This window comes from Coffea eugenioides, chromosome 10 (assembly GCF_003713205.1).
Source record: "Coffea eugenioides isolate CCC68of chromosome 10, Ceug_1.0, whole genome shotgun sequence".
NCBI classification, from domain to species: domain Eukaryota; kingdom Viridiplantae; phylum Streptophyta; class Magnoliopsida; order Gentianales; family Rubiaceae; genus Coffea; species Coffea eugenioides.
This window is the reverse complement of record NC_040044.1, coordinates 30,965,839-30,990,411: the sequence shown is the minus strand read 5'-3', so window position 1 is coordinate 30,990,411 and position 24,573 is coordinate 30,965,839. Positions and strand designations below refer to the sequence as shown.

The 24,573-nt window shown below is 36.4% G+C and overlaps 1 protein-coding gene across 1 annotated transcript; it reads right to left on the bottom strand.

Annotated features, from left to right (window-relative positions):
* Positions 1–1,550: 1,550 nt before the first annotated feature.
* Positions 1,551–3,146, bottom strand: LOC113750651. The gene is made up of 5 exons (XM_027294606.1): positions 2,933–3,146; positions 2,502–2,589; positions 2,301–2,412; positions 1,706–1,842; positions 1,551–1,596 (listed from the first exon to the last, which is right to left on the bottom strand). The coding sequence occupies exons 1-5, from the start codon at positions 3,144–3,146 to the stop codon at positions 1,551–1,553; spliced, it is 597 nt and encodes a 198-aa protein (XP_027150407.1).
* Positions 3,147–24,573: the final 21,427 nt, after the last annotated feature.

The following is a 24,573-nucleotide window of genomic DNA, read 5'->3' as shown; positions in this document are numbered from 1 at the left end:
AGTTGAGTGTTTTACCTTACATGAATTATAGAGGAAAACAACTCCATGCATTGCTGATATAGAGCAAAAACACTCACTGCAGCTCGTATACCAATATTTTGGAAAATGTGTTCAAAAAAGAACTGAACCTTGACCTATGTTGGCTGAAAGGGCACCATGAACATAGTTAGGTTGACAACCATACAGATTAATAATGATAGAATAAAAAATTGCTCATTGTACCTTCTGCGTTCCTGTGAGATTACAAACTTGAGTAAATTTCTAATTTGATTGGAACGAGAGGTTTAGATTATAGTTGTCGTATAGTTTCTGGTTAACTATATCCAAAAGAAGTTTCTCATTTCTCGTTGCCTATTTGGAAAAAATGATAGACAGCATCCGAATTGGAAATCTAGAATAAAGTATATGCAGTAAAAATAGAGAATGCATATGTTCATGAAAGTACCAATTTTTAAGTTCCCTAGCTTCTTAGATAGGTGGATCGACGTAGATAAAGCCACATCTACAAAAAAGGAGAAGGCATGATTGAAAAAAAAAAAGAGTGAAGAAAAAAATTAACTTTCTAAGTTAGCCACTCAGAAAGTTTTTGCTAAAGACCATTGTAACAGCCAACTTTGACTCTTCTATATATAACGATAGGAAACTTATATATGTTTTGCAAAAGTTGATAGCCCTTATCATTGACAAAAGCATCCCACATGGAGAGCTTAACAGTTTGAAAGCTGGTTTTCAGAGAAAAAATGAATAAGTCATAATAAATATCGTAAAGGTTCGATATAAAATATGATTATAAGCAAGAGAAGTTCATACTCTTCATTAACAAAGACAAACTTCCACACAGTGGATTCTTTACCATCTCTACTAATTTGTTTTGTGTCCAATACACGGATAACAACGGCCAAGGTGTCTATTTTAAAAGAAGAAACTCTGAACAAAGCCTTCCAAACAAAAAGAAAAAGAATATATGTATATGTTTTTAAATAAATGAGCTCACCTATAGATTGATCTTTACGATCCATGTATATTATTAGATCTGTAAATTTGGTAGAGCTGAGCTTCACAAGTACAGCATCTTTATTATCACTGATTTCTTCAACAAGCGTCCTGGTAGATATGACACACTGCATTTTCAGACCTTCATATTGGAATCTTGGAGGAGTTGATTTGACAACAGCATTTGAAATAAGATATTTCTTATAGACTTGCAGAAGAGGACTCATTTAAGGAATGTCATTATTGGAAGCGATTCCTTCAACCAAAGATCCCTATTAAAACAGAGAATGAAGTACTGATTTTATTTGAAGTAGTAAATTTTCTCAAGGCAACATAACAAGGAATGCCAAAATCTTTCAAAGTTTACGTTAATAAATCTGAACATAATCATCAAAGGCTTTTAAAGTTCTAGTTATTTATCTTTAAATTTAGAATTGAGGCAGCCAAATGTCTGGTTATGTACCTCTGAGTCTAGAATAATGAATTTTTTTTGTTGGAGTAGCAATTGATGATGTAACATGCTATTTCTCTTCAACTGTGATTTTACATGTCCAGTTCTATGCACCAGGAAGAATGTCTTTCATTGGAATAATCTGTGCCATCCTAAAGAAAAAAGGAGAATAAATCAAAAGGCGCGAAAATGAAACCGAGGGAAGTAACAATTATAAGTGGCAAGCACTTCATAAAACTCATCTTGTCAAAGAATTCTTACATTCTAGCTAAATGAAACACTTCACTAAAAATAATATTTCTTGTTCTATTATCGATTTTGATATCATCAAAAGTTTCAGGAACAATCAAGACTTTAACTATATCAGAAGTCCTGAGCCTAGACAATGCAATGTAAAACTGTCCAGGAGAAAAAATAGGTTTTCATAAAAAAAACTGCAACGTAATCTAAAGTCTGGCCTTGAGACTTGTTAATTGTCATGGCGAAACATAGATGGATGGGGAACAGTGTTCTTATGAAGGAATGCCATTTTTTCATTATTAGGGGTTTGTAGAGGAATTTTGGGAATAAAAACTCGCTTCCTTTTGCCCTTGCCAAACACAATTTCAGCACGAATGGTATGCTGCCGTAATTCTCTACATATAAGTCTTGTGCCATTGCACAAACCTTCAGCAGGGTTCAAATTTCGGAGAAGCATGATAGGATAGTTTTCCTTGAGCAACAATTTATGTGGAGGGGTTTCTTTTGGATTCTAACTATTTAGAAAGTCTTGATAATCTCCTTGAAACCTTTGATTAATAGTTTTATCTGAACTTATATAGGTATAAAGTTTTCCTAGAAATTTCTCAATCATCACCTCATTATGTTCATCAACGGAGCTATTTGTAGGAGAAAGAATGTATCTATTGATCATTTGATAAGGATCAGTTGAATAAAGATGCAAATCAAGGAAAACACAATGTATCAACCTACATTTAGAAAGTTCCACTCAAAAAGCATAACACAGGATTTAGTCAGTTATTCAAAAGATAACATGAACAATGGATATTGGAATCACCTGCCTAAGGAATCGTTTTTGTTATGATAGGGAATTACCAAGTCAGAAGGAAGTGTTACTTCTCCATTTTTGTCAACAGGCTCTCGCCCTTCACCAATCCATAACAAAATCAGAAAAAGTCGGGTTCAAAATACCTCGCATATTTTCTTTCAATGTCAACATATGCATACACGACCACAATGGCGAACTAGCAAGGTTTGACTCTATTAAATCTTGCTTAGAAACCTGTTCAATAACTGGTAGGGTCTATAAAAAATTGCCACAAAAAATAACAACATATCCACCGAAAGACAGATCAGAATCTCTCAAGTCTTGGAGTAAATTACTAAAAGCCTCAATTGTTTGCCTCTTAGCCATGGACGCTTCATCCCAAAGAATCAATTTAGACTCACAAATCAGTTTAGCTATACTGCTCTATTTGCTAAGCTGACAGGTTTTACTCCTTGAGAAATCTAAAGGAATTTTAATTCTAGAGTGTGCAGTCCTCCCTCTAGAAAAGATTGATGCTGCAACACCAGAAGTAGCTACAGCAATAGCAATGTAACCTTGAGACCTTAAAGCGGATAGAAGTGACCGATACAAGAATGTCTTTCTAGTTCCCCCAGGGCCGTCGATAAAAAAGGCCTTACTTTTCGAAGAGAACATTGACTGTAAAATTAAATCAAATGCATATCGCTATTCGGGATTCAATTTTGAAGGCAGCAACTTATCCTTAAGATCAACCACAATGCTTCTTTCACTATCCATTTCTCTTGTGGTTTGTTCATAAAGAGGAGCAATGAAGGCATCAGTAACTATGTGAAATTTACTTATACTTTTCCCCATTTGCAACAATAACTTGTTAATATCCTCTAAAACTCGGCTTTTAATCTCATAGTCAGAATAATTAGCATATTTCTAAGCATTTACATAATCTGCTGAAAGATCTTTTGCAAATCTCTCCCACAAGAGTTTAGGATCGGTAGGGGAGGAGTAGAATAGAAGAGTAGCAAAAAATAACCTCAACGATTACGGCATCTCAAAAGCTACAGTTTCCTCTAAAGTCTTTTCTATATAGTTATCAAATTCTAACAAATCCAATCTAAGAGTAGCTTCTCTCTGACCATTAACGATCAAAAGATAATCCAATGATGTCGGCCCACAAACATGAGATAGTGAAAGCCTCAAAAAATATCGTTCACCTTCATTTGGACTTGTTGTAACTGATCTCCCTATCACTTATCGACGCTTTCTCTCAGACCACGATTTCATTTTTGGAATCCACACAAAGTGGTCAGGGAACTCGCTATACAAACATTTTAAGTTCTGCGCTTTTGCATTTGACTTGTTTGTCTCAAAAAATTCAGTCAACATGGTTCTAGAGAAATCAATTTTTTTCAGTAAGTAGCTCAAATCTAAATCCTTGTCAAAAGAAATGGACTGCTGATCAGGGAGATAGACCTAAAGAGTATAAACAGATGGAGTCATCTCACTTAGTCGGAATTCATAGATTCACCATAATGTCTCAGGTGGAAATATCCACTTACCTTTTTGGAAATTACTGATTTCGTCAACTTCAATAGAAGAAGCCTAATCAATGACCTGAAAACTGATAAAATCAGGTCCTTTAAAGATGTATTTGTAAAGATACTTGACAATCTTGACAGTAGAACAGATTTTCACATTTATTCGATAATCAATCACAGCAAGCAGGTATCGATTATGAGGTATAACCCACCTATTATCCAATTCATGCTGCCGAACTCTCACTTTTCTACCATTATTCCTCCTTCTATAGTATGGATATGTATCTTCGACATGAATAGTATGGTCCGAAAATCTTTTTGGATAATGATTTTTTGTAAGAACCATTTTTCATGCAAGGATAGCTCTCATCCATATTTCTACAAGGGCTGTGAATCATATGTTTAATAACAAGAGAATACAAGTGTTGGTGCTTCTTAGGATCAGGAATTTCAGCGCAAACAATCTTGTCCTATGATTTGGGATTTAACAATTTAAACTTCAGCTTAAGAATTAACAAGACATAAGCATGAGGAAACCCATGCTTTTGAAATTCGATAGCATAGACACATGCTGCAACTTCTCCAAAAATGTGTTTATGCAGAAGTTCAGACTTAAACACTTCAAATTTAGCTCTAAAAACTCTAGACAATAAATCAGACTTATCCTGCAGTTTCTCTACATATCGCAAACCTTCTTGAATTTCTATCCACATAGAATTGCATATGTGACGCCCGAAGGAAGAAGAAAAGGAAAAATTCTGGTGAACAGTGTTTTTAGCAAATCTGACCGCAAATCCTGCCAGTTCTTGGCCGAATTGTTGGTGGGTTTTAAAAAAAAAATGGGATTTCGCCACTGCCCTAAATCCGGCCTGGAATCCGGCATTAAATCCTGGCAGATTCTAGCCGGATTGTGACGTGGCACCTCAGCAGCCAGGTTTGACCGGTTGTTTTCCAACGTTCTTATCTTGTTTCTTGGCTGATATTTCCTTCATTGCTTTCCTTGGCTTGGCCGAACTCCTTGAGGGGAAAAAAGAGAAAGTAAGCTTCAATTTCATTCTCCATTCTTGCTTCAAATCTTGAGATTTCACCGATGGTCTTGCAAAATACTCCATAGAAGTTGTTGTCTAAGGAAGTTGGAAGGAGCTGGTGGAGTGATTTTGGAAGGGCAAGCTCTAAGCTACCATTTTCTTGAGGTTTCAAGGTAATCTTTGCTAGAAATCCTTCTCTACTAGTAATACTAGCATATTTGTGATTTAGAGTTGTAAATAGGTAGCTTTATGAGAATATTTCAGGGGTTGAAATAGTTCTATGGTGAATTTCAGTTTTATGATGAAATTTCTGCTCTCATGTGATGTTTTGAGGATTGTCCATGTTTTGATAGTTTTATTATGAGAAATATTGAAGGTTGATAGGCTAGTATATTTTGCCTAAAGAGATTCCAGCTTTTGTGCATCAATTTCAGTTCTAGGGTTTCGAATTTAGGGCTTAAATGTGATTGGTTTTGGAGCTATCAATTGGCTCAAATTGAAGGGGTATTGTGGCCTAATTAGATATGTGGTATATCTTATGATTCGTATGTGTACTTGTGGTTATATACAAAGGTTAGTTTAGAAGTGTAATTTCAGTTTTACCTTGTTTCTGGACTCAACTTGGATTGCAAATTTATCCATGGTTTAGACCGAACCAGCTTTTGGACAAAACATGAAAGTTGTAGATATATGAGTTAGCTATATATCTACAAAATTTCAGATAGATTGGAGTACTGTAGCATGTGAAATGACCAAAATACCCTTGACGGCCCTTAAACCCTGTTTCACGGACAGTTTTCATTTTTCTCTAATATTTCGGTTTTTGACCATGAATATGTATAATTTGGCTTTGGAGGTTTTCATAAGAAATGTTGGTATATGTCTTGGCTTCGAAACGCCTTAGGATTCGTTTCAATCCGATAAGTGTAGCTTCAATTGTGATTAAAATGCCAAAAGATGATAGGAACTTGATGCTTTTAGAATTCCTTTTGTTTGACATGATATTTGTGATCTAGGGCTTGGACTTAAGCAAGAAAATTGTCTATGATGGATGAGGTTCATGAGTTGTGGTTGGTGAGTGATTCCATAACTATTTGCAAAGTTACTTTTTTGAACTATTTCTTGCATTGCATACTCGACTGTATATCATGAGTGCTTGCATATGTATCATGAAATGATTTGGCTCCGATGAGTTCTTGGGAAGTCTTGTGCTTAGAACCAACGTCTCAACCCCTGTTTATTTGGAGCACAAATGGCTCTCTATTACTGTTTGATTGTTAATTGATCTGTTTGAGCGTTGGATGTTTAAGTACAATGATTTCACTGGCTCACAAGAGCAATAAATATACATGTGATTACTGATTCATGACATCATTGAAATGAACTATTGTGAAACTGGTTGGATTACTGAGTTTACTGGTCACTCGCTGAACTTTTAGCTCACCCCAAAATATATTTTCTCCCCACAGGGTTCGAAGCAAGAGAAGCGCTTGTATTAAGTTCTTCGTGTGACTGGATGGTTTATCTCTTGTATAGTTTGAATTTGGAATTTATCTTGTGTAATAATTGGGATTGTATGAATGTTTGGAATTGAATGGATGTACGTGTACGTTCCACGCTTGGGAACTAGTTTTCACTTCGCTTGATATGTAATGGAGGTTTTAATGGAGGTACCTTGTAATTTAATTGAGGACTGTAGTGAGTGAGTGAGTCCTGGCGAGAGTTGGACAGGGGGTCCGCCGAACCCTTTGGTTTGCCTTAGGGGGAGGTGGGGCTGTCACAGCATGTCATGGTAAAAAAAATGTCAGATTTTTCATACTTTTGAACCAAAGACATGGCATCTAAATACCTACGTTTCATGTATATCGGACCCCCAATAAAAGAAGTAGGTAAAATGACTTTCCGACCAACCTTAGAACCTTGCGTTTGACCAATAGCAATGCTATCTAAAACCCCTTGGAGTACTTCAGTTCTTATTTCATTCTGTTTTCTTCTATGAAAGTCAAGCCTAGACGTCTCAATTTTGATGAAGGAACCTACGACAAACTGTTGGAACAGCCTAAGACTGTGCAGCAACATAGACTCATCACCATCTCTCACTTGGAATCTGTAGCAATAATACTCTCTAGTGGACACAAAATAGTCTTCACTCCAAGCCTTGTCAGCAACCAAAAACACACATATAAACATAATACGAAAATAAGCTACACCTGATGGCTAAATGAACTTACAAAAGGCAAGAAAAAATAAACTTGCCTCTTTGTTCCAAATCCAATAGTTGTGATGGAGTATCTATAGAAGAAAGATCAACATGTAGGTTGTCCTCAGACAAATCTCCTAATATTTTGCTTTTTATGAAATTGTTTGATTCCATAAAGCCACCCAGATTCACCTCTAGGAAAGAGGAGAAGATGTCGACAATAGGGTTGAACTCTATAACTCGTGCTAGAGTAACTGTAAACCTAAATGTGAGGACGCTTATTAACTGAATCATTGTCAATTTCAGTCCAAATAGCAGCAACTTGGGCAGTAAGAAGATTATACACTTCCTGATCTAGTCCAAGATTACAATTGAGAATAATCCTATGATTCTCATGGTTTGGAACATCCCTTAAGCTTTTAACAAAATTTTGCATAAGGATTATCTTGGAGTATATTCATAAGTAACTTCAAAGTATTCTCACGAAGCGTATCACAGCTTTGAGTCCTCTTCTTTAACTCTTCATCGGTACCATAAAAGTATAATTGATTTTCACTTGGCTAATCACTGCTTGATAGCAAAGAGTTCAAGAAGTGATAAACTTGACCTTGAACTCGAAAGGTATACACTCCATGCTTATTCTTTATCAATTCATTGTCATATTTTGCAACATAGGATGTAAAAGCTACGTTGTTATTATAAGTGTGGGTATTTTTTCAAAAATGCTCGCATTCCTCATCAGAACCAGTAAATAACTGCTTCAAACCATAAGGCATGGGAGGAGAGACAATTTTAACTTCGCCTCCATGGCAGCAAAAAGAAGGAGCCTCCATGTGAAATCTTTTAGCATCACAATGTTCACAATCAAGAACATTGGGAAGGATAAGAGATTCCTCGGAAATTTTTTCAAGTCTAGAAAGTTTTAAAGGCCTACGGTGCCAAGAGACAGCTGTAAATCGACAGCGAAAAAAACTATTAGGCTCAGAGAAACCCCACCAATTCTTGTTAAAAAAAAGGGGAAAAAAGAAAGGCCATGGGTGTTAATCTCAGTCCGTAGCTTTTGATGATTACAAAACAAATGGATGTTACTAATATTCTCTCAATAGACCTTTTCAGAAATAGAGCAAAACAGGTTCAAAAATTAAGCACAAAGGATGCTGAAGCTGCTGTCGGACGCACTAAAAGACTGGATCGGACGTCCGACAACTATTGCGCAACTTCGGACGCATGAAGAACTCCACCCTCAGACGTCTGAAGATGTTAAGTCATTTCTTCTAAATTCACTGACTTCAATCGGACGCGCAACATCAGAGCACCGGACGTCCGACAAACATTGCGACACTTCGGACACAAAGCTTTGGAGGCACCGGACGTCTGAAAAGAATTGAAAAAGAATTTTCAGTTTCATTTCCTACCCTCGGGCACATACATTGAAGGTACCGGACGTCTGAAATAATTCAAGAAAATTTCTTGAACTCACTGCCTACATTCGGACGCAAGAAATTGGTCTACCGGACGTCCGACACTACCAACGGCTAGTTGACTTTTCAGCTGCCTTCTATCCGTTGGAAACATTAATTGAGAAACTTTTTGGTCTCATATAAATAGAACAAGGTCAACCACTTCAAAGGACTTTTGCACATTGAGACTACATCAGATCAAGAGTAATTTTAGTAGGAAAATACTCTTCAAAGAAGATTTGTAATCTTAGTTGTGTAAATTTCGATAACCTTTTCTAGTATGATTCAACTTCAATAGTGTAGTTTTGTGAGGGTTATCCGAGTGATAGTAAAACTCCTTGCTTGACCAAGTGTGGCTTGGGGTAAAGAGGAAGTGATCCTTCTTTTGTACACAAATATTGATTGTAAGTTGATCAACTTGAAAAAACTTGCTCACTAAAGTGATATTCAAACTCAAGAGGAGTTTGATATTTGGTTTGATATTCTTTCTCTTTTACTAACTATCTTGCTATATAAATTGTTCATCTCTTCTACTCACAAGCACTTGTGCTTTCTCATTAATTGCTCTATTGTGTGATTTTTTAGAAAAAAAGGGCAAGTACTCAAAAAATGACTTACAATTTGGCCAATTTTTAAAACTAGCTAATTCACCCCCTCTTAAGTTGTTTTCGATCCTTACAATTGGTATCAAAACTTGGTCTCCTAGAGATTAAGCTCAATCCATTTTGGAGTAAAAATGACAGCCAACAATGCCAAATTTTTTAAGGACAATTCGTCACTAGACTCCTAATGTTCAATGGATCAAATTGTGTGAGTTGGAAGGAAAGGATGATTATTTTCTTATAACCTATTGATATCGAGCTGTGGTTTATTATCAATGAAGGTCCATATGATACCTCTATAGTTGATAAAGTCACTCATAGACCAAAACCAAAAACTAGAAATGAGTTGACTGGTGATGATAAAACCTACCTCACTTTGAATGCCAAGGCTATGAATGTGTTATACAGTACTCTAGATTCAAATGAATCTATTAGAGTCAAAAACTGTGGATCTGCAAAAGAGATTTGTGATAAACTTAAAGAAATTCATGAAGGGAGTGAGAATGTAAGAGAACAAAAGAAATCAATACTAGTTACTAAGTATGAATCATTTAAGATGGGATCTCATGAAAACATTGATAAGACATATTGTAGATTCAATGATCTCATTAAGGATTTAGAAGTACTGAAAAAAGAGTACTCTCTAGGTGAGAAAAATAGAAAAATTCTGAATGATTTATCCAAGGATTGGGAGAGTAAAGTGACTGCCTTTGAAGAAACTAGAGATCTAAATTTCATGCCTGTTGAATCTCTTATTAATTCTCTAATCTCTTATGAGCTGAAACTCAAGTCCAAGGTGCAAGAGAAAGAAGATGCAAATGTGAGAAAGAGTATTGCTCTAAAAGCCTCGCAAGATAAAGATGACTCAACTTCCTTGGATGGAAAAGATATGAAAGTTGATGACAGTGATATTGCACTCATCACAAGAAGTTTCAAAAGAATTCTCAACAAAAGAAGATTCAGAAAAGGAGGACCTAGCAATGCATTCCCAAATCAGTTCAACAACTCAAGAAACAAAGGGAAGCACGAATTCAATAAAAAATAAACTGATAAATGTTTTGAATGCGGCCAACCTGGACACTACGTGAGTGAGTGTCCAATGAATAAAAAGAAGGAAGGTAAGGTTGAACGAAAATCAAAATTCAATAACTTTCAAATTACATGGAATAATTGCAACTCAGAAGGTGAAGTCGAAGAAGAAGAGAAATCTGCCCAAATGGCTTTCATGGCCATTGGTGATGATGAGGTAACAACTTGTAACTCTCAACTTGATAGTGATGATGAATCTGATGATGATATTAATTCATTTATGGAAAGACTGCATAATAACTTGAAAGAATCCTATGTTAGAAACAAGAAATTAAAACAAAAAATCAATTTTCTGATTCAAGACAATGCAAACCTTTTTTGACAAAACAAGAGTCTGAAAAATTAAAATGAAAACCTGAAAAGAATTGAAAATGATTTACATGCTGAACTTGATAGAAAAATAAACTTCTGTGACATGCTCAAAAATGAACAAGGGAGTTTGAAAAGAAGAATGGATGATCTTAATCAATTGCTTCAACATAAGAAACAAAAATGTTTTCAAAGGAATGATACAAAACCTCATTTTGGCATTCATGAGAAAAGGTTGAATTCTAGTGCAAACGAATTTACCATTTATAAGAGAAGATGAATCAGATTTGTTAAACCTGTCCATGCGAGTAATTCACTGACTATATGCAGCTTTGTTGTCAAATTGGTCACATGAAAAGTAATTATTATGTAATGAAAAATATGAGAAATGACATGAAATGCATGTTGATAGTTAGACATAATGCTAACTCTCAAGGACCCAAAAAGTAAAGGGTACCAAATATTATCTTGTGAACTCTTGTGTAGGTGAATTTGGTGAATATTATTAAGAAATCAAAATGGTTCATAGATAGTGGATGTTCAAGGCATATGACTGGTGATCCATCACAATTCATCAAACTCAAACCGAAATCAAGTGAAAAAGTAACATTTGGAGATGACAACAAAGCTAAAACAATTGGAGTAGGAGATGTTGGTAAAGATGGTCAAACTTTTGTTCACAATGTTCTCTTAGTTGACAATCTGAGTTATAACTTGTTAAGTGTTAGTCAATTATGTAATAAAAATATGTTTGTGTTATTCAAAAAGTATGAATGTCTTGTTTTTTACTCAAAATTTAATCCTATTTTCAAAGAAAAAAGAGTTAATGATATTTACATAGTCGTTCTTGAAAATGTTGATTCTTCTAGTTTTAAATGTTTTAAAGATGCAAATGAAGACCCTTGGTTGTGGCATAGAAGGGTTTGTCATTTCAACATGAATTTGCTAAAAAAAATTTCCAAAAAGGAGCTTGTTAGAGGTTTGTCAAAAATTAAGTTTGAAAAGGACAAAATCTGTGATGCTTGCTAATTTGGAAAGCAAGTCAAAATTTCTTTTAAACCCAAGAAATATATTTCTACCACAAAACCTTTGAAATTTTTACATCTTGATTTATTTGGTCCTACACAAACTGCTAGTTTAGTTGGCAAAAGATATTATTTTGTTGTTGTTGATGATTATTCTAGATACACTTGGGTGATGTTTCTTGCACACAAAGATGATACTTTCAAAAACTTTGTTTCATTATTTGCAAAGGTTCAAAATCTGATTGGGTTGAAAATCATCAAGATCAGAAGTGACAATGGTTCAGAATTTCATTTTTGTGGCTTTCCAGAATTTTGTGATAACAATGGAATTACACATGAATTTTTTATTGCTAGAGTTCCTCAACAAAATGGAGTTGTTGAAAGAAAGAACAGAACACTTCAAGAGGCTGCTAGAACCATGTTGAGTGAATGCAACTTGCCAAAATATTTTTGGACAGAACCCATAAATACAGTTTGTTATACTATGAATAGAGTTCTTTTAAAACCAATCTTGAACAAAACCTCTTATGAGTTGATGTTTGATAAAAGGCCTATTGTTGGTTATTTCAAAGTTTTTGGTTGCAAATGCTTCATTTTAAACATTAAGGAACATCTTGAAAAGTTTGATAAAAAATCTGATGCAGGAATTTTTTTTGGGGTACTGTGAAAATAAAAGAGGTTTTAGAGTTTATAATCGAAGGATTCTGGTTATAAAGGAAACTATACATATTACTTTTGATGAATCTAATGGTGATATTTCCAAAAGTTGTGGTGAAGATGATGATGCAGGTGTTCAAGAAGAACTAAAGAAACTCACAATCAATGACCAAGACATTACTTCACTAGAAAATAATTCAAAGGAAGATGATTCTCAAGTTAGTCCAACACTGGAAGAAAATGACAGGGATGCTAGTACACCCAACGATCTTCCAAGAGTTTGAAAATTTGTTCAAAATCATCCTAAGAAACTCATCATTGGTGATCTATCCGAGAATGTCAAAACTCGTTCCTCCACCAAACAATTGATGGATAACTTGGCCTTAGTCTCACTTTTTGAACCCAAAAATGTCATTGATGTCTTGAAAGATGAAAACTGGATTGTAGCTATGGAAGAGGAATTAAATCAGTTTGAAAGGAACAAGATCTGGACATTAGTTGATAGACCTCAAGATCATCCTGTCATTGGCACAAAATGGATGTTTAGAAACAAATTGAATGACAAAGGTGAAGTAATAAGAAATAAGGCCAGACTTGTAGTTAAGGGATATGCTCAAGAAGAAGAAATAGATTTTGATGAAACATTTGCACCCGTAGCTAGGTTAGAATCAATTAGGATGTTTTTGGCCTTTACATGTTTCAAGAATTTTAAACTACTTCAAATGAATGTTAAAAGTGCTTTCTTAAATGGCTTTCTTAAATGGCTTTATTGATCAAGAAGTATATGTTGATCAACCTCCTGACTTTGAAAATGAGACTTATCTAAATCATGTGTTTAAACTCTCAAAAACTTTGTATGGATTAAAACAAGTTCCAAGAGCATGGTATGAGCGCTTAAGTGGTTTTTTGGTTGAAAATGGTTTTAAAAGAGGTATTGTTGATACCACTCTTTTCACTAAACGTAGTTTAAGTGATCTTTTAATTGTGCAAATATATGTGGATGATATTATATTTGGTGCTACTAATGAGAGCTTGTGTAAGGATTTTTTCATAATTATGCCAAAAGAGTTTGGGATTAGTATGATGGGAGAATTGAATTTCTTTCTTGGGCTCCAAGTGGTTCAAACCCGAGAAGGAACGTTCATTAATCAAGCCAAATACACTAAGGAGTTGCTCAAAAGATTTGTAATGGAAGATTCAAAACAAGTTAGAATACCTATGTGCACATCTACCAAGGTTGACAAGAATGAAGAAGGTACAAAAATTGATGAAAAGAAATATAGAAGTATGATTGGTAGTTTGCTTTACTTAACTACTAGTAGACCTGATATCATGTTTGCTGTGTGCTCGTGTGCTCATTTTCAGTCTTATCTAAAGGAATCTCACTTGAATGCGGTAAAAAGAATTCTTAGATACCTAAAAGGAACTTTGAATTTTGGCCTATGATATCCTAAGTGTCATGAATTTCCTTTATGTGGATTCTCGGATGCTGATTTTGGTGGTTGTAGAATAGATAGAAAGAGTACAATGGGTATATGTAACTTTCTTGAAAATTACTTAGTATCTTGATTTAGCAAGAAACAAAATGCTATTTCCTTGCCTACAACTGAAGCGGAATATGTTGCCGCCGGAGCTTGTTGTGCTCAATTATTGTGGATGAAAAATACATTGAATGATTTTGGATTAATGTATGATTGTGTGCCTATGTATTGTGATAATACTAGTACTATAAATTTGACAAAAAATTCCATTCAACATTTTAGAGCAAAGCACATAGACATAAAGCATCATTTCATTCGCGATCTTATCCATAAGGGTAAAATTTGTGTTCAATATGTCTATTCAAAAGATCAAATTGCTGATATTCTCACAAAAGCCTTACCACTGGATCAATTTGTGTTTTTGAGAACAAAATTGAGCATTTCAGAAAAAATATTCTAAAAATTCTCTGATCACTCTTTATCGGACGTCCGATGTGTTAGAACGGACGTCTGACAGTGTTCTTCATCATTTTTCCAGAAAGTTTTGGTTAGTACGGTTGTGTCGGACGCCTCATTTCGTTCGGCCGTCTAACACTCGAAAGAAAAATATTATAAAGTAGTTTTCTTCCTCATTTATTTCACTCTCAACCACTATATCGGACGCAACTCTTCATATTCTCCCACATTCAAAATTCAAAATTCATCTCATTTGTGATCAAATTCCAAGAAATTGAGTTGCCAAACACCATTACATTCCTATTGCCCGTTCATTACGCCTCATAACTTCTTCTAACTGCCAACTATCTCATAAATCTCAATTCTCACCCGAAACCCTAACCACTCAAAGTTCACTCTCTGTGGACGATTCAAGCAGTCATTGTAGTTCATCTGTATTCGTAGTTCATTTCATTATACACTCATCATACTCTGCAACAACATCATCTTGTATTGCATCATGGTGAGAATTAGAGGAGGGTCTGTCAGTGTCGGACGCATCACAAGGCTCAGATTAAGGGATGAAGACATTGACATTGTTGAGCCATCCACCACTAAATCTCCAAAGAAAGGAACAAAGAAACATGATGGAAAAGGGAAAGACTCGGCCTAAAAGAAACATTCAGAGGAGCGGCAAACTACTTCCGTTGAGCAAAACGAGGAATAGCCCACTACATTGCCCCCAGTCAGTGATAGTGAAGAAGAACTGGAGCAGCCCACTAATACTGATGCATCAGTCACGAAATCACCCAGAAAAGTGACTGAATCTCATAGCAAAAAAGAAAAACGGTCTGCTAAAAGGAAGGGGATTGCTCAAACTAAGGAAAGGCAAACTGCTGATCTTTCTGCTGAGCAAAATGCTGAAAATCAGCAAGCCCCTGAGACTTCCACAGAAAGTCACCAAGAACAAGATCTGGTGGACAGACTGATGAACCTGTTGCTCAACGAAGTGCAAAGAAGAAATGAGTTGTTAGGGAGCAACCTGAGGTTCAAACTGCAGAGGAACCTACCCCCTTACCCAAGTTCATTGATGATGATGCCAGGGAGAGGTTCGAATGGATTTCACAGAAAGGGTTCATCACTCAGAGAACCATTCTTCCGTCTGAATTCCGTAAGATGGACCTTGAACCTGTTCTTGAACTTTTTGCTTTTCAAAAATGGACTCATATTCTGATCATTCCCAATACCTATTACCCGGATATAGTTTACCAATTCTTTGCTAATTTTAGAAAGGGTAGATCACACACTGATCTAGTCTCACATGTCAATTCTGTTAATATAGAGTTGAACCCTGAAATTGTCAACACTATTCTGAAAATCAAAATTGAAGATGGTTTTAAAGGAAAAATTACAAACTTCTTTTCATATGAAGAATTTCCTTCTGCCTATCATCATTTTCATGTTACTAAACTGATAGCTTATTTTCAAAATCATTTTAATACTCCTGTTGAGGCAAGATTGGAGGATCTCAGTTCTCAAAATTTGATCATCTTTTCTATAATTTCAAATCTGTTGATCTCTACTGATGGTCATAGGATTGATGCCAACAAAATGGAACTTTACCTATTCTATTGCTTTCTTGAAAAAATCAGAATTGATTTTGACTTTGTTATGTGCAAATTCTTGCTCAAAATCAGCACTGATAGTCGTAGGAAACTTTCCTATGGAAAATTTATGACTCCAATCTTTGCTCATCTTGAAATTTCCTTCACTGAAAAATCACTAAACGTAGTGCATCAACTGTTTTCTCCAAGGCTTATTTTGAAAGAAAAAATCTGAAATTTTTTTATGGTAAATGGTGCTACAAGGAAATTGTTTCGGAGTCTAGGAGGAAGAATTATCATGAAACTCCTGTCAGTCCTAGAACTCCTCAAGATCAGTCCATGTTTATTTTCACCTTTTACTATCCATTCTAGAAGGTCAGCCACTAAGCTCTCTTCATCCAACTCTGAGGTCATTTCTTTACTAGAAGATCTCAAACAACATATCCTACTTCTAGAAGATTGTCTGATGATGACTATGTCACCCGACCAACAAGTCACCTTCATTGACAAAAAGAACTTGTTTGTGCTTCCTATTCCTCAAGACAATGAGAATGTTCATCAGAAAAAACCAAGAACTGAGCCAACTGAGCAAACTCCTCGTACTGAAATTACTCCAGAGGCTCGTGCTTCCAATTCTCATCCACAAGACAAAGGAAAGACTCCAATAACTAAAGAGAAAACTGAAGAGGATGATGAGAAAACTGAAGAGAAAGAAATGAATCCTGCTCAGTACCGCCTAACAAGGAGAAGATCCGGATCCTCCAAGATCACCATTTAGGCACTTCTAGGCATATTACACCTCACCATTTAGTTCATTATTTGCATCTTTTGTTTGCTCTGTATTAAGGATTCTATTTCTTTTCTTTTCTTCTGCTGGCTTGTAAAACTATTTGGTTATCTTTTATGTTGTGAATAAATGTTGCTTTTGTGGATTATCCTTTGGTTTACTCTTAATTCAATTTAGCCTCTGATTTCTGATATTGACTGTCAATATTGATGGTGTGTTGTTTTGGTTTCTGGTTTTGTTGGTAATAGTATTGCTAATAATATTGATGATGTGAATTGTTGGATTCTGATTTCTAGTTGATTCAATGATGACAAAAAGGGGGAGAAATAAATATGCAATATGGGATAAGTGTAATATATACATAAGGGGAAGTCACTCTAAGGGGGAATGTCCAGTAATCTATATGTGAGAGGATATTATTCTGAGGGGGAGTATCCACTCCTTGGATGCATTAAGTAAGGGGGAGTTGTGCCTCAATTATTTTCCTCCATCCATTATTTTGTCATCATCAAAAAGGGGAAGATTGTTAATCTCAGTCCGTAACTTTTGATAATTATAAAACAAATGGATGTTACTAATATTCTCTCAAAGGACCTTTTAAAAAATGAAGCAAAACAGGTTCAAAAATTAAGCACAAAGGATGCTGAAACTGCTGTTAGACGCACAAAAAGACTGGATCGGACATCCGACAACCATTGCGCAATTTTGGACGCATGAAGAACTCCACCCTCGGACGTCCGAAGATGTTAAGTCATTTCTTCTAAATTCACTGACTTCGATAGGACGCGCAACATCAGAGCACCGGACGTCCGACAAACATTGCGACACTTCGGACGTAAATCTTTGGATGCACCGGACGTCCGAAAAGAATTGAAGAACAATTATCAGTTGCATTTCCTACCCTCGGACGCATATATTGAAGGTACCAGATGTCTGAAATAATTCAAGAAAATTTCTTGAATTCACTGCCTATGTTCGGACGCAAGAAATTGGTCTACCGGACGTCCGACACTGTCAACGGCTAGTTGACTCTTCAACTGCCTTCTATCCATTGGAAGTATTAATTGAAAAACTTTTTGGTCTCATATAAATAGAACAAGGTCAACCACTTCAAAGGACTTTTGCACATTGAGACTACATCAGATCAAGAGTGATTTTAGTAGGAAAATACTCTTCAAAGAAGATTTGTAATCTTAGTTGTGTAAATTTCGATAAGCTTTTCTACTGTGATTCACTTACTTCAATAGTGTGATTTTGTGAGGGTTATCCGAGTGATAGTAAAATTTCCTTACTTGACCAAGTGTGGCTTGAGATAAGGAGGAAGTGATCCTTCCTTTGTACAAAAAGATTGGTTGTAAGTTGATTAACTTGAAAAAACTTGCTCACTAAAGTGATATTCAAACTCAAGAGGAGTTTGGTATTTGGTTTGATATTCTTTCTCTTTTACTTACTATTTTGCTATATAAATTGTTCATCTCTTCTACTCACAAGCACTTGTGCTTTCTCATTAATTGCTCTATTGTGTGGTCTTTTAGAAAAAGAGGATAAGTACTCAAAAAGTGACTCGCAACTTGGCCAGTTTTTAAAATTACCTAATTCACCTCCCTCTTAGGTTGTATTCGATCCTTATAATAGGATATTATGACCATATAAACAGAAGTATAATTTGATATGAAATAGTGTTATCAAAAACTGCACAGTAGATTTTATCTCATAAATAGTTACACTGGCCAGTCATGAAGGAGTCAGGATAAAAAAATTGGCTAAACAATTTTTGAAGGAGAAGAAGTATAATAAAATGCAAAAAGAAAGGTGGGCAAGTAGAGCATGGGAAACCAGGAAAATGGATGTTCAATCGAGAGAAAAGAGAAGAAATCTCTTAAAACTATTAGAGCAGAGCAGGGTAATAAACAAAAAAGGCAATATAGATAGGAAAAATTTGGGCAAAGGATGTTACAAATAAGAGAACCAGAGGAAAGATGTTCAGATGAAAACTGCATTATAACATCCATAAAACAACGAACATTACCACCAAATGAACAAGATGAAGCCAAAGCTTCTAGCCCCACAAAAGCAGATACTTGCTTGTCAGAGCATAATTCAACACATTTCTATGATGCACAACGCCATAAAGTTGATTCTGGCAACCTGATTGCAGATAAGGAAGAGGTGTTTCAGTAAAAAACTGCCTATTTTCCTTCCTATAAATACACGGCTGAACTATTTCATTAGTGGCAGATCCTGACTCCATGTATTGCTCTGCAGCATTAACCACCAACCAACACAACAGGACACACAATAAACAAGCTTAAAGGGAAAAAAATAGAAAATAGGCATTTCACACAAGGAGAAAGAATTCAACTCGTACCACCAGCAGAAAACAAGAACACATGGCGTGCTTCAGTAGAGAAGAACGTTTGATTCCGAGAATCTAATGCAGTAAATTTAGCATTAAAAAGTTGATATGATTGATGAATATTTGCAGCATCCTGCCTATTAAGTGCAGTAATACCTAGATTACTAAGAGAGCTCAGTAAATCATGAAACGACTAGCCATAATCTTTACCATCACCATGTCGAAAAGGACCACCAGAAAAAACACAACCAAGAGAGCTTCGAGTAATATATTTGCTACCCTCTCCCTCATTAAGCTGTGACCCATTCCATGACCAATATAAAAAACATAAAGTTTTCTTTTCTTTGCAACATTAGCGTCATGACAACGGCACAAAAGATCAGCCTTTTCATTCTCTGGCATTTTCGCATAACGTTTATGACGTCTTGCATTCTTATCCATGTTTTTAGATCGGAAGACTCAAGAACATAAAATAAAACCAACAACCAAAAACAAAACGACTCAGTGACATCTAGAGTGCAAAACAAAAGGAAATGCCCAATAAAATAATTAAGGCTGAAAAGTTAAAATAAAAAAGTGCAAACCTTCCAGGAACAAGTTCCAGTACAATAGGACAACAATAAAAGAACAAATTAGATAAAACAGTACAGGATAGAACAAATAAGATGAAAAAAAAAGTAATAGAAAGTCAGGATAACCATGTGAAAAAGATTGGTGCAACCAAGCACTACAGGATTTAAAGAACAAATCAATCTTTAGCAAGCACAAGAGCAACCAAGAAGGAAATGAAAAAGGGGTAAAAAAAAAAAAGGAAAATAGGCTACAAAATAAGAGCTGACAAAATGCATGAACAAGCATTGCAAGAAATAAATAAAGTAAAAAAAAAGGGTCAAGCAAATCCTGGTAACGAACAAAAGAAGAAGCCACAAGCTAAGTTTTGAAGAATGGAAACCATTAATAAATAGTTGAAAAGGGTAAAAAAGCGAGGAAAAAGGGGAAAAATCCTTGGAAACAGAAGGAACGACAACATGCACAAGATGAATACAAGTAATAACTGAATTCTCTGGTCATAAAGAACAAAGCAACAAAGAACAAGAACCTGCAGCTGCATTTATGGGAGATGGCAATACAACAGTAAGCAATTAAAAGCTAACAACTAGGGGAAAAAAATGGAACAGAAACAATTAAACACTAACAGACCTAAAAGCACACAACACAGGCTAGAACAATCTTTCCAAGAAGAAGTTCCAGTATAGTAGGACAACAATAAAAGAATGCAGAACAACATGAAAAAGTATAGGCTAGAACAAATCTGTTTAAAGAAAGAAATAGGAGCTCAGAATAGTTGAAAACCTGAAAAGGATTGAATAAGCACCAAATGGAAGTACAGGTCTCCAAAGCAAAAGGAAAACCAATGCGAATAGGATCGACGCAACCAACCGCTATAGAATTCAAAGAACAACTAAACCATTAGAATGTACAAAACCACAGAAGCAGGCAAGAAGAATATGGAAAAGAAGGTAAAAAAAAGGAAAACAGATTACAAAAGGCATGAACAAGCATTGCAGCAAAAAAAATAAAGTGCAAAAAAAGAAGGCCAAACAAATCTTAGCAACGAACAAAAGAATAAGTCATAAGCCAAGTTTTGAAGAACAGAAAGGATTAACACATAGCTAAAAAGAGTCAAAAGGCAAGAGAAAAGGCAGAAAATCATTGGAAGCAAAAGAAACGTGAACATGCACAAGATCAATGCAGGCAATACTACATTTTCTCATCATAAAAAATAGAGGAAGAAAGAGTAAGAACCTGCACTTATTGATAGGGTGTTAATTATTGGTTATTTTATTGTTAATTTCCCCTTTTATCCTTGCCAAATATTGTTTTAATTATTAATATTTACTTATATTTGGTATTGGACCTAATTCCAGGGATTGGAGCAAGAAACTACAAAAAAGTAGGGACTTGCTCCATAAGTGGAAGACTACAAGGAAGCCTTTTTCGGTTGCTGGCCCACAAGGAGAAGAAGAAAACGAATTCCTTTTCGTTGTGCTGATGGGAGTATTTGACTAGCAATAGGAAACTAAACAAGGAGGAATTTCGGCGGAGCCTTAATTCTTTGGCTCTTGGACTCCTTATTCGGCGGGGACCACTCGATAGCAGGAAGTCATTTTCCCTTTGGCTTTAAAAAGAAGAAAAACGTACGGGAGGTTTATCAATCAATAGTTTTAGTTTAGGCTTTTAGCATAGTTTTAGTTTTCTTTTCTTAGCTCTTTCGCATGGTTGTTCTCCATTAATGGAGGACTAACCTCTTAATTCTAGTCAAGGGGACAACTGAAGATTTGGTTCAATAATTTCTGTGAGATCTAATTTATTTTAATTGCTTCCTCCATTTATTGGTATTCATATGTTTCCTGCTTTTAACTGTTATAGCTCTTGTGTATGATTGATTAATGCGCAATAATTAATTGTTCATATAGGCTATTTTTGCTAAATAGGGGTAATTGAATCCGTAATTGTTCGTTATCTCTATCTCAGTAGCAACTGGCGTAATTGGGTTTATGTCAGGGGAGCATATGATCTAGCTTAAACAAACCCTCGTAGCGTGTTTGTTGGTTAGGATTGAGCCTTTCTAATTATTAATGCAATCGAGAAATTAAATCCTACGGTCGTACCTAGGGTTATTTTTGGGTTAGAGAAATAGCTAACGGTCGTACCTTAGCTATCGAGAAATTAAGGAAGGGTTGGTTGTTTATCGCGTGCATGACAACTATAACTAATCTATTAATAAATGTGGAATTATCTGTGAATCGATGATCAGTGCATGAACCATTTCTGAAGTGTATTCTTGGCTAGAGTTTTCCCTTAATTATTTCTCTTAATCAATTATTTTCTGCAGTTAATTTATTTAGTTAGCATTTAATCCAAAACCCCCCATACTTTGAACTCTAGAAGAAACGAATTATCCCCAATCCCTGTGGATTCGACCCTACTCACCGCTATATACAAAATCTGTATTTTTCTCGAGTAGGTATTTATTATTGTACAGGTTCGGCACCTGTCAATTTTTGGCGCCGTTGCCGGGGACTGGTGTCAGATTAATTTGTTTCTTTTTGAGTTCATCTTGTTTTTATTTTATTTTATTTTATTTTTTCTCTTATTTTTTTTATTATATGGTTTATGGCTTCTAATACTCCATATTTTGGTGATATACTGGATTTTGTTTCCGGGGAAGGCGATGAGACTAGTTTTTTTGCTAAGTTTGCATATTCAGAGGCACTAAACTCTATTAGAGAAAGAATGGCTGCTGCAACCTGTAAAATTTGTTATGCCAGGGATCATTCAACCGGTATGTGCCCCGAATATCAAGATAATCTGAGTGTCCCAATCAATAATTATGGAGATTTTTCACCCTGGTCTCAAACGTGGTATAACCCTAATCCAAACGGGTATGATCAAGAATGGTGGGATAACTCCAGTTATAATTATACAACAGGGCCAATGAATTTTCAGCAGTATGAGTCTCAAGAATCATCATCTATGTCAGGTATGTCTCTTGAAGAAATAGTTGAATCATTAGCTACTAATACATATCAATTCCAACAGGAGACGCGAATGAGAAATGAGATGATGAAGGATGCAATGAGTAATCTGGAAGATCAACTATGTCTATTGACATCCAGAATAAATCGATGGGTTTCTCAAATGGAAGAATTGCCCTCGAAAACCATTGTTGATCGAGAAGAAAATGAGAGTGCAATTTGCTTGACTAGTGATGAGGAGATGCACGAGTGTCAAAACGAGAAATCTACAGATGCAGTTGGAAAAGAAGCCGAAAAGGAAGACATGGAACCCCAACCGCAACCCATTCAAGTGAAAGAATCCTGTGAACAATCTCCAAATGCGGTGACATCTCCTCCACTCCTTGATCAATATTTTCCTGACTCTTATTCTTTAATTCCTGTTAGTGAGATTGATTTTATTATACCAGAAAATTTTGAGTTTCATGACAGGAACAAGTTAAGAGTCACGATGGTAAAATATCTCAAACCAGTAAGTGCTTGTGATGGAGGAGTGAATGAAGACTTAAGGTCATTACTTGGTTGTTTGGCGCCATCTACTAGTCCAAGGAAAACCGTAACTCGTGTGCTCAAGAATTACTCTATTTACGAGGGTTATCAGGACTATATAAAGGATGAAGCATTGAAACGAGCCACAAGATTTTATCCTCCCTGAGCAAAGATGACAATGTCTAGCCAAAGACATTAAAAAATGGCGCTACTTGGGAGGCAACCCAAGGCTATTTGTTTCAGTTTTCATACATTTTTTTTTAGTTTTAGTTAAGTGTTAGTGTCAATTAATAGTTTGATGTTTGGTGGCAGGAAATTAGTAGTTAGACGTGCCCACGCCAGGTGGTCACGCCTGAGGGAAAGAAATTTTCGTTCAGGATCTGCGGACTCTATAGCAGTTGAGCGTGCCCACGCTAGTTGGTCACGCTAACGGATCGAGAATTTTCGTCGGATGGTCAAAAGACTAGGGAGCGGTTAGGCGTACCCACGCCTAGGACTGGGTTTCTTTGTAAAAAAAAATAAAAAAACATTTTTTCTTTTTCTTCAAAAATTCAAATTTCAAAAATTTAAATTCGGGAAAAAAATTTTGGAAAAAAAAAACATTGAAGGAAAAAAAAAAAAAAAAAACCCAAAATCTATTTTTTTTCCCTTTTCTTTTTTCCTTTCTTTCTTTCTTCTTTTTCTTTCTTCCTATCTTTTCTTTCTTTTCTTTCCTTTTCTCCTTCTTCCCCGCTGCCCCTGCTTTCCCTTTTTTTTTTCTTCTTGTCCTTCATCCGAAGCTCCGACCGCCGCCTCCCTCGCGCGCCGCCAGCGCGCCTCCTCCTCTGCTCAGCACGCCGCGCCGCTCCTCTCGCGCCCGACAGCCACGCGCGGCCCTCTCTCCACCCCGCCGCTGCTGTCCGTCACGCTGCCAGGAGCTCCATCGCGCGACTCTCTCCTTGGGAAAGCTCAACCTGCGCGAGCTCCGCCGCCAATAGCTCGTCTGTCCGCGCGCCAGCCGCCTGCCCACGCCTCTCACGCAACCAGACTGCCATCGCCGCCGCCAACCCACGACGCGCGAGGCACCAGCTTGCGCAGCTCCTCCTGAGCTCACGCACCTCCACCAGCCACCGTCGTGCGCACACCCGCGCGCGTGGCCGAGCCTGCTCCGCCGCACCTCACCCACAGTCTGCTCCAGCACCGGCTCTCCTCCAGCTTCGCCCACAACCAGAGCATCCGCTACCCACCTGCCGCGCGCGCAAAGCTCTGCCAGCTCCCTTGCGGCCAGGAACTTCCTGGCGCGCAGCCACCGCGCTAACACCTCACCCGCGCAGCACCTCCTCCTCTTCACGACCATCAATTGGGCAGCCCCGCCGTCACCACCTGTCAATTTCTAACATGTGGAGGTATTGCCATTTCTCCCCCAATTAGTTTAACGCAGTGAACTCTGTGTATGGGCTTCCTGATGGAGTAAAGAATGTGATGATT

Coding starts and splice junctions, on each gene's coding strand:
- LOC113750651 (XM_027294606.1), bottom strand. CDS start 3,146: ATGTTCTCTTCGAAAAGTAAGGCCTTTTTTATCGACGGCCCTGGGGGA. Junction 2,590..2,932: donor TTTCTCAAGGAGTAAAACCT/GTCAGCTTAGCA, acceptor GGATTGGTGAAG/GGCGAGAGCCTGTTGACAAA. Junction 1,597..1,705: donor GTGTTTCATTTAGCTAGAAT/GTAAGAATTCTT, acceptor TTTTTTCTTTAG/GATGGCACAGATTATTCCAA.